The 13963-nt window shown below is 43.9% G+C and overlaps 1 protein-coding gene across 1 annotated transcript; it reads left to right on the top strand.

Annotated features, from left to right (window-relative positions):
- Nucleotides 1-224: 224 nt before the first annotated feature.
- Nucleotides 225-13501, top strand: LOC310644810 (sialic acid-binding Ig-like lectin 14; the record flags this gene model as incomplete). Its single annotated transcript, XM_083370118.1, has 7 exons — nucleotides 225-316; nucleotides 664-1038; nucleotides 2822-3115; nucleotides 4732-5004; nucleotides 10552-10842; nucleotides 11662-11761; nucleotides 13315-13501. The coding sequence occupies exons 1-7, from the start codon at nucleotides 274-276 to the stop codon at nucleotides 13499-13501; spliced, it is 1563 nt and encodes a 520-aa protein (XP_083226244.1). The 5' UTR covers nucleotides 225-273.
- Between the last annotated feature and the right edge of the window lie 462 nt (nucleotides 13502-13963).

Genomic DNA, 13963 nt, shown 5'->3' with positions numbered 1-13963 from the left:
CCATCTATCACGATGTCTTTCAGAATGCATAGAATGTGGGGGTTTTTTTACTCAGTATTTGGCCATGACCAACATTTAAAATAACCTTCTACTAAAGTCTCAACTTTGGTTTCTGATTCATCTCCTTCAGCTTTTCCACTCTTTCTCTTCCAATCAATTTTTTTTCCATTGGAGAGTTTGATTTTGCATGACAGAGAAGACCGGAACAAAGGAATTGCCATTCTCCACCCTTGAGGCAATCTCCAGGTTGCAACCCCAAAGAGACTTTGCAACATGAAACCGTCCAGCGAATATCTCCCTCTGACATTCCTCCTAGGTAAGTTCTGTAATAAAGCATCAGAACAAAGTGCTCTTCTGGACTGGTTGCTGGGGAACAAAAGTGGCCATCACGTTTAGGTCATGCCTGAAGGATTCCATAAGCAGTGAACTGACAATTCTGTCAACCAAAGGGTGGACTAGACAGATGTTTCATCTGTTCCATCAGGATGCTTCCTTTACTGTGCATCTCACCTTCCCCAACGTCTCTAGAATCAGAAGAAATAAGGTTGATCACAGTTGGTTCCCTTCAGAGGGTGAGGGCTGTTCTTCAAGGGCCAAGGGGTATCTTAGCTCCAGTTGAAACCCCTCTCCTTTTTTTTAACCTCACCTCCAACTTTTCTCCAGTTCTCTTTGACAGCCCTATCTCTGCAACCTGGAGCTCCACCCTGCCCAGCTCCATCCAAGCCCTAAAAGGATCCTGTGTGGTCATCCCATGTTCCTTCACCTTCCCAGATTCCTGGGATTCTTGGGACAGCAGTGTGGCTTGGTACCAGTATCATTTCTGGAGCTACCCTGAAATCTACAACAGCAGAACGCCAAGCAACGTCCTACCAGCCTACCAGGGACGAACGGAAGTAGTGGGAAATCTGCAAAAGGGCAACTGCACCCTCAGCATCAACCCAGTAGAGATGGAGGATGCTATGAAATATTATGTCTGGATCAATCCTGGCTCGGTCAATCATCGATTCCATGATGTCACAGTCCAGGTAGAGGTAACAGGTTAGTGCATATTTGTGCCAAGGTCTCCTCTGAGGATGAACATCTTTTTCTGGTTAGGATGTTGCATAAATATCTGGATTTTGCCCCTATTAATTTGAGGAATGGTGAGAAATTGAGGTCAGAAAGAGCTTTGCAGAATTTCAACCTGTGTGCCAATTGCATTTGTTCCTGCCTTGGTCACTTTGCAGGTGGCTGTTGCAATTTGCTGTATACCGAGCTGTTTTTGAAAACCACTCAAAAACTACAGCTGGTCCAAAACATGGCACCTCTAGCAACGATGACCAGCCCTTGCTCTGCCCATGTAATACCGCTCTACATAAGCTATAGTGGTTGCCAGTTGGCTTCCAAATATGATTGAAGTTACCAATAAAGCCTAAGGACAGAGGGGTTAGGTGGCTGAGGGATTATCTGCCGAATAGAATAGAATAGAATAGAATAGAATAGAATAGAATAGAATAGAATAGAATAGAATAGAATAGAATAGAATAGAATAGAATAGAATAAGGAATGAATAGAATAGAATAGAATAGAATAGAATAGAATAGAATAGAATAGAATAGAATAGAATAGAATAGAATAGAATAGAATAGAATAGAATAGAATAAGATTTTGGAGGTCTTCTAGTCCAGCCACCTGCTCAAGCAGGAGAACCTATACCATCTCAGACAGGTGGTTGTCTAGTCTCGTCTTAAAAATCTCCAGTGATTAAGCACCCACAATTTCTGTCCTCACTGTCAGGAAGTTTCTCCTTAATTCCAGGTTGCATCGCTCCTTGATCAATTTCCAGCCATTGTTCCTCATCCTTCCCTTTGGTACTCTGGTGAACAACCTGGCCCCCTCTGTCTTGTGGCACCCCTCAGATACTGGAGCACTGCTATCGTGTCTCCCCTATTTCTTCTTTTCATTAGACTAAACCCAAGTCCTGCAGCCATTCTTCGTATGTTTTAGTCTCTAGGCCTTTGATCATCTTAGTTGCTCTTCTCTGAATTTTTTCCGAACTCTCAACATCTTTTTTGTGATATGGTGACCAAAATTGGCTGCATCTGCTCTGCAGAGTTGGTTTGCTTTGGGTCCCTTCAATGGAGCAATGTTGTCTTGTAAGACTAAGCTCTATTTAGCTATCTACTGTAGTTTTAAAGTATTTTTTCCTTCTTCTCCCAGCTTCATATTTGCCATGAATCTACAATCTAGCTAGCACACTTCAATCACAATATGGTTGCTGGTGTGATCTGGGAAGGAGCTGCCAGCTCCAATTGTCCCCTTTAAGTTGTTGCAATTACACTTCACCCCTCTCTTCCATAACCAAAACTACATCCCTGGTTATCTTAGCAGAGATTGCACATCCGAAGCTTATTTTAAATTTCAGGTATTCTAAACGATATCTATTGTCTGAATCATTTTTTTATGTCTTTCATTAAAAAAGACTAAAACTAACAGGGATTTTAGCCCAATTTTCCATAGCCAAGCTTTTTCTTCATATAGGTAGTCCTCAGCTTATGATTACGGCTGACACCAGACCATCTGTTGCTAAGCGGGGTGGCTGTTAAATGAGTTGCACCTGATTTTACAATCTTTATTTTTTTGTATTTTAAGCAAATGGTGACCTGCAATGATTGAAAGGCAAAGGCTGATTATAAGTCACTTTTTTTTCGGCCCTGTTGTAACTTTGAACAGTTGCTAAACAAGTGGCATAAGCCAAGGGCTACCTGTAGTCATTCGGGCTAAATGATAAGGGCCCCCATTTATCCTACAACTCATTTGCTCTCTTTTGATGCCTTCTCAGATGTCCCTAACCAGTTGGAGTTGAGTGATCTGGGACTAGTGACTGAAGGGGATCCCACCCAGGTGTCTTGTTCAGTCCTACACACCTGTCCTTTGTCTCCACCTATCCTCACCTGGAATCTAGTCGAAAGCAAGGCTGTCACAATCCAAGAATATATTACAGGTGGATCCTGGCGGACAGAATCGAGTTTTAACTACATCCCTTCCCACAAAGACCATGGCAAATACTTGCAGTGCACTGCAACCTTCCCAAACAAGCAACAGGTTTACAGTGGGATCAACCTGAATGTTCAGTGTAAGTGTCCAAGCACAGCAGTGGAATGGCACCTGATCTGGTCTGTTTTGTTCTGAAATGCCTGTCGTGCGTATGTTTCTTTTCCAGAAGCTTGGAAGCTCTAGTAGGGCTGGGGAATTCAAGAGTTTGGTGTCTAAAACCTTAGTGGTACCCATGCCAATGCTGCTGAATGGGTCTAACATCTGTTAGGTCTCTATGGAGGTTTTTTAATCATCCAGGTCATGGTTGCCCCAAAGGTGCTTTTTCCAAAGGCAACTGGACTTCCTTTGTTTTTCCTTGAAGACGTTTCGCTTCCCATCCAAGAATCTTCTTCAGTTGTTGGATGAGAAGGGAATTGTCTTCAGGGAGAAACAAAAGAAGTCCAGTCGCCTTTTGAAAAAGCACCTTTGGGGGGGTCAACATCTGTTAGGTTTCTCTTGGGAAAGGACAATCAGAATAAAGCTACAATGGGCAATATCAACTATAACGTAAGGTTGGGAAGATCTGCATCTTGTTTCCTCCTCCAGGGTTTTCCAGTTCCAACTCTGTTCCTTTTTTCTAAAGTTTTTTTTTAATCCCATTTATATCCCGCCCTTCTCCAAAGACTCAGGGCGGCTTACAATCTAAGAAGCGCAAATCAATGTGCTTAACAATAGCCTTCATTCTATGTATATGCCTGCTTATTAGGGCTTTCGCCCCCCCCCCAAAGCAGCATTTTTTCCAAAGTCAGCTTATTGCCCCCAACAATCTGGGTCCTCATTTTACCTACCTCGGAAGGATGGAAGGCTGAGTCAACCTTGAGCCTGGTGGGACTCGAACCTGCACTAATTGCAGGCAGCTGGTGTTACTTAAGGAGGCATTAGCCCACTGCTCCACCAAGGCTCTTTCAAGGAGATTGGCTCCTCCTGATGATTGAAAGGGGGAGAGAAGAGTGTCCCTCTGACATCTTGCGTGGAGGGTTTTTTTTTAATGCAGGATCCAATCTGGGTCAGTCACCGGAACTAGACGTTTTGTCTTCCAAGCTTTTGGACTCAAATGCTGGACCCGATCTTGAGGGAACTTCTCTGTGTGCTTTGGGCTGTTCTGTGTGTGGTATTTATATGGTGGCTGTTGTATATAGCTTTTCTAGATGTAGATTGGGGTGTTGGTGGCTGGCTATTAAGTCGTTGGCTGTTGTTTCCTTGTGCTGCCAATCCATGCCTCCTAAGTACTTTATAAGCTTGGGAGGTAGATCAGCTCTCTTGTTGATTGATGGGTTTTTAAAACAATTCTTGGGAAGAAGCTCATCCCGCCCCTCCAAAACACACTTAAGAGAAGACATTGCTCCCCAATGATTGCAAACCCCGAATGAGTTTTTGCAAAGGCTCCACCTCCGTCTGCATGTTCCTTATTGATTCAGTAATACATAGGGCACAGCCTGTTAACTAAGAGTACACCACAACTCCCAACCAACTTCTTTATTGCTGCAGCTGCTGTGAGTTGAAGGTCCACCACCTTTGCAATGTGATGCCTCGGTAGACACTGAAGCCTATTTTTGATCTGGGGACAGGGAAAAGAGATGAAGAAGATGGCAGTGTTTGGAGGTGCAATGAGCACAGCCTGAACAAACCTCCTTGCCTTCTGATTTTCTCTGTCAGATCCTCCCAAAAATGCAACTATCTTGATCATTGGGAATCCAAGGCTCAAAGAAGGAGACGATGCCACTCTGAGATGTCAGAGCCATGGAAACCCACCGCCCATCACCTACCACTGGTTCTTTGGGCCAAAAAAGGCGCCACTGAAGGTAGCAGGTGGTGGACCAGAGGTGAAGCTGAAGGACATCAGGAGAGACCTGGAGCCCTACCATTGTGCGGCAGAAAATGATCTTGGCATGGGGGACGACTCGCCGCCTACTTACCTAACTGTGGAGTGTGAGAGGACCATTTAATGTTTTCTCTTTCAGGGCTTTTGCATTTCCCATTTAATACCTTCTGAGAGCTTAGAAAAGGTGATCATTCAAACTTGTCTCACTGGGTTGTCCGGCGCACCTTCTTGTCTCAACAAAGTTATTTCCTACACCTTTAACCTTTGTGTCAGATACTCACTAGTATAGTGTTGCTCAACCTTGGCCACTTTAAGATGGATGGACTTCAACTCTTTGCTGGCTGAGGAATTCTGGGAGTTGAAGTCCACAAGTCTTAAAGTTGCCAAGGTTGAGTACCCCTGCCTTAAGCAATTTCCCTATGAGTACATATTCCCAACGATATTTAATTCTGGTCCAAGGACGATCAATTATTTGTGCTTGGAGGAGCAGTTGAATCAGCTGGTTTAGGAGGCGACAAGGCAGAACTCTGTGCTCTGAAAAGTATTCCACCAATCAGGTGGAGATTGGAAAGTGGGCAGCAAGCCCAGTTAGTTTTTATTTGGTTTTTGATACCTAGTCCATGTGCCAAATCCAGTTTGTAAAACCGCAGATCCCCACTAGATGGAAACAAAGGGAGATAGTAAAAAAAAAACATGCGCTCCTTACTACCATCTACTGGTCTCGTAGGGATTTGGAGCCCTGATCTGGTTACCCTAAGCCAGGGGTAGGCAACCTTGGCTCTTTTATGACTCATGGACTTCAACTCCCAGAATGGCTGGCTCAGGAATTCTGGGAGTTGAAGTCCATGAGTCATAAAAGAGCCAAGGTTGCCTTGTTGTTGTTGTTAGCTGCGAAGTCGTGTCCGACCCATCGCGACCCTATGGACAACATTCCTCCAGGCCTTCCTGTCCTCTACCATCTTCTGGAGTCCATTTAAGCTCACGCCTACTGCTTCAGTGACTCCATCCAGCCACCTCATTCTCTGTCGTCCCCTTCTTCTATTGCCCTCGATCTTTCCCAGCATTAGGCTCTTCTCCAGTGAGTCCTTCCTTCTCATTAGGTGGCCAAAGTATTTGAGTTTTAGCTTCAGGATCTGGCCTTCTAAAGAGCAGTCAGGATTGATCTCCTCTAGGACTGACTGGTTTGATCGCCTTGCAGTCCAAGGGACTCGCAGGAGTCTTCTCCAGCACCATAGTTCAAAGGCCTCAATTCTTTGGCGCTCAGCCTTTCTTATGGTCCAGCTTTCACAACCATACATTGCAACTGGGAAGACCATAGCCTTCACTATACGCACTTTTGTTGACAGGGTGATGTCTCTGCTTTTTAGTGTGCTGTCTAGATTTGCCATGGCTTTCCTCCCTAGGAGCAAGCGTCTTTTAATTTCTTGGCTACAGTCCCCATCTGCAGTGATCTTGGAGCCCAGGAAAATAAAATCTGTCACTGCCTCCATTTCTTCCCCATCTATTTGCCAGGAATTGAGAGGGCCAGATGCCATGATCTTGGTTTTCTTAATGTTAAGTTTCAACCCAAGTTTTGCACTCTCCTTCTTCACCTGCAACAAGAGGCTCTTTAGTTCTTCTTCACTTTCTGCCATTAGAGTGGTATCATCTGCGTATCTTAGGTTGTTGATATTTCTTCCGGCAATCTTAATTCCAACTTTTGATTCATCTAGCCCTGCCTTTCTCATGATGTGCTCTGCATATAAGTTAAATAGGCAGGGCGACAGTATACAGCCTTGCCGGACTCCTTTCCCAATTTTGAACCAATCAGTGGTTCCGTGTCCAGTTCTCACTGTTGCTTCTTGACCCGCATATAGGTTTCTCAAGAGACAAATAAGATGGTCTGGTACTCCCATCTCTTTAAGAACTTGCCACAGTTTGTTATGATCCACACAATCAAAGGCTTTAGCATAGTCAATGAAGCAGAAGTAGATGTTTTTCTGGAACTCTCTAGCTTTCTCCATGATCCAGCGTATGTTGGCAATTTGATCTCTAGTTCCTCTGCCTCTTCGAAATCCTGCCTGTACTTCTGGTAGTTCTCGATCCACATACTGCTGAAGTCTAGCTTGTAGGATTTTAAGCATGACTTTGCTAGCATGAGAAATGAGTGCAATGGTGCGATAGTTTGAACATTCTTTGGCATTGCCTTTTTTTGGAATTGGAATGTAAACTGATCTTTTCCAATCCTGTGGCCACTGTTGAGTTTTCCAAATTTGCTGGCAAATTGAGTGTAGCACTTTTACTGCATTGTCTTTTAAGATTTTGAATAGCTCAGCTGGAATACTGTCACCTCCACTAGCTTTGTTGTTGCTCAGCTTTTCTAAGGCCCACTTCACTTCACATTCTAGGATGTCTGGCTCGAGGTCAGTGACCACCTCATTGTGATTATCAGGGACGTTAAGCTCATTCTTGTATAGTTCTTCTGTGTAATTTTGCCACCTCTTCTTAATCTCTTCTGCCTCTGTTAGGTCCCTGCCATTTTGGTCCTTTATCATGCCCATTTTTGCATTAAACGTTCCCTTCATCTCTCCAATTTTCTTGAAAAGATCTCTGGTCCTCCCTATTCTATTGTTTTCTTCTATTTCTTTGCACTGTTCATTTAAGAAGGCATTCTTATCTCTTCTAGCTATTCTCTGGAATTCTGCATTCAATTGGGCGTATCTTTCTTTTTCTCCCTTGCCTTTCGCTTCCCTCCTTTTCTCAGCTATTTGCAAAGCTTCCTCAGACAGCCATTTTGCTTTCTTGCATTTCTTTTTCTTTGGGATGGTTTTGGTTGCTACCTGTTGTACAATGTCGCGAACCTCTGTCCATAGTTCTTCAGGCACTCTGTCTATCAGATCTAATTCCTTAAATCTATTTGTCACCTCTACTGTATATTCGACAGGGATATGATTTAATTCATACCTGAGTGGCCTAGTGCTTTTCCCTACTTTCTTCAGTTTAAGCCTAAACTTTGCAAGGAGAAGCTCATGGTCTGAGCCACAGTCAGCTCCTGGTCTTGTTTTTACTGACTGTATAGAGCTTCTCCATCTTTGGCTGCAGAGCATATAGTCAATCTGATTTCTGTGTTGACCGTCTGGTGATGTCCATGTGTAGAGCCGTCTCTTGGGTTGTTGGAAAAGAGTGTTTGCTATGACCATCGTATTCTCTTGACAAAATTCTATCAGCCTGTGCCCTGCTTCATTTTGTACTCCAAGGCCAAACTTGCCTGTTATTCCAGTTATCTTTTGGCTTCCTACTTTAGCATTCCAATCCCCCATGATGATAAGGACATCGTTTTTTGGTGTTAGTTCTATAAGGTGCTGTAGGGCTTCATAGAACCGGTCAATTTCATCCTCTTCAGCACTGGTGGTTGGGGCATAGACTTGGACTACTGTGATATTGAATGGTTTGCCTTGGATTCGAACTGAGATCATTCTGTCATTTTGAGGATTGTATCCCAGTATTGCTTTTCCTACTCTTTTATTGACTATGAAGGCTACTCCATTTCTTCTGAGGGATTCTTGCCCGCAGTAGTATACCTGATGGTCATCTGAATTAAATTCACCCATTCCTGTCCATTTTAGTTCGCTGATACCTAAGATGTCGATGTTCAGTCTTGTCATCTCTTGTTTGACCACGTCCAGCTTTCCTTGATTCATGGATCTTACATTCCAGGTTCCTATGGAGAAAAAATCTTTACAGCATCGGACTTTCCTTTCACCACCAGACACATCCACAGCTGAGCGTCCTTTCGGCTTTGGCCCAGTCGCTTCATTCTTTCTGGCGCTACTAGTACTAGCCCTCTGCTCTTCCCCAGTAGCATATTGGACGCCTTCCGACCTGAGGGGCTCATCTTCCAGCGTCATATCGTTTTGCCTTTTGGTACTGTCCATAGGGTTTTCATGGCAAAGATACTGGAGTGGGTTGCCATTTCCTTCTCCAGTGGATCACGTTTTGTCAGAACTCTCAGCTATGACCTGTCCGTCTTGGGTGGCCCTGCACGGCATAGCTCATAGCTTCATTGAATTACGCAAGCCCCTTCGCCACGACAAGGCAGTAATCCATGAAGGGGTAGTAATCCATGAAGGGGTTGCCTACCCCTGCCCTATTTAACACTTCTCTGTACAAGTTGGTAGGTATACCATTCCTGTTTCTCCCTGTCTGCTGCTCTTCTTCTCTTAGTAGTGGTAACAGGAGATAATAAAAGCTCTGTGTTAGCAACATTTCAGGCGTCACGACATTGTGCCTCAAGCCCTGTGATTTTATATATATGTTGTAATGTTGTATGCAGGGCTTTTTTTTGTCATAGAACGCTCAGAACGGAGTTCCGCCACCTTTTTGGGATGGAACCTTGTAGGGTAGGCAAGGCAGATTGTATGACATGTGTGAGTTCCAGCACCTTTTTCTTTTACAAAAAAGCACTGGTTGTATGCATGCCCCAAAACCTTACATATATAAGGTGGGGCTGGTAGTGGGCAAAGGTTTGTGTAGTCTGACCGCTGGTGCCCCCCTATGGACACTGATGCTCATGCTAAGATAGGCTACATTGTTTTGAGCTAACTAGATCTAAATCTGCTTACTTTTTTTGAGAATGCTCAAAATAGGTTGGTGCTGCCACCTACTGTGGCGGGAGGCAATGTGCCTTTATGCAAAACAATAGAATTAAGGGCATATTTCACCACGTTGGAGAGGTGTATACTCTGAATCAAATGAATTCCAGGTTTATTAACCTTTAATACAAGTTTTTTTAAAAAACAGTCAATGCATAACACAGTCTGGGATACAAAGTGAGGGAAATGCTAGGGGGCAGAGATGCTAAGGATTTCACAGGGAAAGCTTTTCACAGGCTGATAACCTATTTCCTGACACATTTTTTTAATTGACAGCCTATTTTGCACCCATGATTAATGAATGCTCAATATGTTCAATGTGAAAGCTTTGCAAAGACAACTCTTGACATAAACATGCCATGCAGTGGTGGGATTCAAATAGGTGGACAACCAGTTCTCTGTGTGGATGCCACTTCCAGAAGTCCATTCTGGGCCTGGACAACCAAAAATTAGCTACCGGTTCTGCTTAGGGACCATTCAAAGTTCTGGTGGATGTATCTGGGAGCGGGTGGGGTTTTTTTCAAAATTCCATTATCACGTACCACACCACACTTCAAGCACTAGGCAACCAGGCTGCACTTACAGCCATTGGCAACACCCCGCAGCCACGTGATTGCATTTTATGACAGTTTTGCCAAAACCCGGCCTTTACTTGTAGGGTTGTTTGTTTGTTTGTTGGCAAAAATTGCCCATAGCAAACCGTGGGCTTGCTTTAATGACCACAGCTTTCACTTAATGGCCACAACGTTTACCTAACAACTGCTACAAAAAGGTTGTAAAATCTCTTTTTTTTAAAAAAAATCCTTCATAAATTTTGGGCCACAAACTTGCTTTTTCTGCCTGTGGTGTTTTCGCTGTGCCCTGTAGGGCAATTTGAGGAAACTACCACAATAGGATAGCTTGGAGATTGTTTGGAGCAATGTCTCAAATCCAAGGGACAGACCTCACCAGCCTAGCCTGATGCTTTCTCCTTTCTTTGCAACAATTCCTTCTGTGTATTTATTTATTTCTTTTTTTTTAAAGACAAGCCAGTGATTTGGCCTGAAAGCAACTGTACTGTCTCAAGAACTGAAGAGATTGTCACCTGTTACTGTGTGGCAGAGGGAAACCCCCCTCCGAGAATTGAATGGAACCTTCTAAACCAGACCATTCCTGGAGATTTCAATAGCTCCGAACTGCAAGCAGGCTTGAACGCTTGGGAACAAACCATTGGTGGCATTCTAAGGGTGCCCAGATCTAACTTTACCCAGATATCCTGCAAGGCCACTAATCAGCATGGGACCAGCTACATCACCTTGCCGACCATCAAGGCAGGTAAGGCTAAGGAAAGTTAAACCAGAGACACCTGTAGGGATGGTGGAGATGGACTACAAAGCAATGGGCCACAGTTTCCCTACTGTTCCAAAGAAAACTATATGGACATATATGTAAGGGAACAGCCTGAGGAGTATAATTTTATTTTTATTTTTTTTAATTTTAATTCCATTTATATCCCGCCCTTCTCCGAAGACTCAGGGTGGCTTACAAGCTTAGCAGTAGCCTTCATTCTATGTATATGCCTGCTTATTAGGGCTTTCACACACACCCCAAGCGGCATTATTACAAAGTCAGCTTAATTGCCCCCAACAATCTGGGTCCTCATTTTACCTACCTGGGAAGGATGGAAGGCTGAGTCAACCTTGAGCCTGGTGGGACTCGAACCTGCACTAATTGCAGGCAGCCAGTGTTACTTAAGGAGGCATTAGTCCACTGCTCCATTAGCCCACTGCTCAATGGTTAAGATGCTGGACTAGGAACAGAGAAGACAGCTCCTCTCTGTGTCTCTGTCTCTGTCTCCGTCTCTTTCACTAAAGGCACACATGTACCGTAATATAGAAAAGAAGGACTAGTTCCATATTTTGAAAAATACTCATTATTGGCTCCACAAAGATAGAGCAGTGTTTCTCAACCTTGGCAACTTTAAGACTTCAAGTCCCAGAATTCCCCAGCTAGCATGCCGGCAGTCCAACCCACTGTAGCCTAGATATGCACACTGATGGGAAAAGATTTGCAAACCGAATTCCTGGTTGTTTAAGTATGTCTGGCTCAAACTGGCTGTTGACCGTTCCTTTGCCAGCGTCTCTCTTTTTGCAGGGAACCTCACCCTTTTGCTCATTGGATTGGGGGGAGCTGTTGCAGGGCTGGTCCTCTTCACCTTGCTGGGAATTTTGGCTTACAAAGTGACAGTAAGCAGGTAAGAAGCATAAAGGATCGGTCAGATCTGCCGATGAAGATTCTCAATCCTTCGGGCAAAGGAGTCTGAAGGTTGAATCACGGCAACTGGACCAATTTTTGTTAGTTGAGACGTTTTGCTGCTCAATCGAGCAGCTTCCTCAGTTAAAGTAAGTGAGTTAGCCAGAGAGTCATTGGAAGGTACCAACACCTGACAACCAAACTCAGGGGTTTCCTCCCCCAGATCAGCCAGTTCCAACTATAGTCATGCAGCTCTGGGGGGGAGGTTTGTCCTCACTAACGTTGTCCAACCATCGTCGTACCAAAATAACAGTCAAAGACCAGATTTAATAGCACTTTAGGCTTTATGGGCCAGAGCATTCCAGAGCAACTGATGCTTTCATCAAAATGACAAAAGTAGTGTCATTCTGTAGCATAATTAGCTCCACACTATTGTCAAACCAGCCTCTCCCCTTTCATGATATTATCCATTCAATTGCATCTGACTCTTGGGAATTATGTGGGCTAGGTCTCTCCATGTCTTCAAATCTTGCAGTACTTCTTTGAGTTGTTCTACGCTCTAGGCTGGGGTCAGCTTTGATGGTGTCCAGCCACTATATTCTTGGATGGCCTGGTTTCCTTTCACCGCTAACTCTTCCAAACATAATTGCTTTCTCCAGTGAATTCCCTTGCCTGACTGTGTGTGATGTCATGTCACATGTGCACAAATGACAGAGCTGCTTTCATAATTCGCCTCATCCTGACATGGCTCCCCTGAGGATGTCTCTTGAGCTGGGTGATGCTGTGAAGATAGCATTCAAGGAGAGAACCCAACTTAGAACTAAGGAGAAATTTCCTAACAGTTAGTGTTAAATAGCAGGTTCTTTGGTGCAGGAAGAAGACACGGAACTGAGTATAAGGTAACTCATAGTTTATTTCATGCAGAAACTGTACTGGGGAAATGGCTGCAACTAGCCGCAATATATAGTCTGGCCCCTAGGAGGCAGCCAATAGGTTTTAATCAACCATTGCCACCTGGAGATAGCCAATTGCAGCACAGGAGACTTGTAGTCTGGGTTGCCGGAGAGCCGTTAGCTGCTCCAGCAACCCACATGGTATTCCTCAAGAGCCCAGTACATAACAGTTAGAATAATTAATCAGTGGAGCAACTTGCCTTCAGGAGTTGTAGATACTCCAACACTGGAGTTTTTTAAAGAAGAGACTGGATAACCATTTGTCTGAAATGGTATAGGGTTTTCTGCTTGAGGAGGGGGCTGGACTCCCTTCCAACTCTGTTTTTCTGTTGTGTTACAAGATGCTATAACTCACTAATGGGGAAATGGCCTCAATTAAACTAACCAAAAGTTGCTTTGGATATATCTAGTGTGTGCCTTCCAATTTTAAGATAATTTTCAAAAATCTTGTCAATCTTTTCATTGGTCTTTGCTCCTATATTTTTTTTTTACTACTGATACACTCAGAAATGCTTTGCCTGCCATATTTTACTAGATATTTTTCCTTCGTTGTCTTTTTATCTTATTCCTTCTTTTATTTTTATGATATTTCTTTGGCCAGTCGGAAAAAGGAGAAGAAAGAAGGGCAGAAAGAAGAGGAACAAGAGGAAAACCCCAGGCTACATGGCAGTGGAGAAGAAATGATTTACCTTAACACAAAAAAGCCATCTAAAGATAATGAGGAGGAGCAACTCAACATGTACAACAAACCCAATGTTCCAGGAAGCCAAGCTGCTGATAATGTATGAAGCAACCTGGGGGCATCTGAGAATAGCAGCATCTTCTGTGAAACAAGGGCTTACATCACACTTGCTAGATGCATGGGGAACCTCTGACCCACTTCCAAATATTTCTGAACTACAACTCCCAGACGCCCAACCAACACAGCCATAGGTTAGAGTTTCAGAGAGGTATAATCCAACAATATCTAGGAGGTCATGGATTCTCCTGGAAAATCCCCATCCACATCTATTAAGTTCACCCAATGCTATCCACATACAGTATGTGGACTTTCAGTTCCCAGAACCCCAAGACAGCATAGCCAGTGATGAATGATGGTTTGATTTGTAGTTCAGCAACGTCTGCAGGGATTCAGGTTGCCAACTCTTGCTGAATTAATCGTTCCCGTCCTTTTCCTTCACGCAGACCAGTGTTTTTCAAACTTGGGAACATGAAGATGTGCAGGCTTCAACTCCCAGAATTCTGCTCAA

Source organism: Vipera ursinii (assembly GCF_947247035.1).
Source record: "Vipera ursinii genome assembly, chromosome: 9".
Taxonomy (NCBI): domain Eukaryota; kingdom Metazoa; phylum Chordata; class Lepidosauria; order Squamata; family Viperidae; genus Vipera; species Vipera ursinii.
Note: the sequence above shows the minus strand (reverse complement) of the source record. Positions and strands in the feature narration are given on the sequence as shown.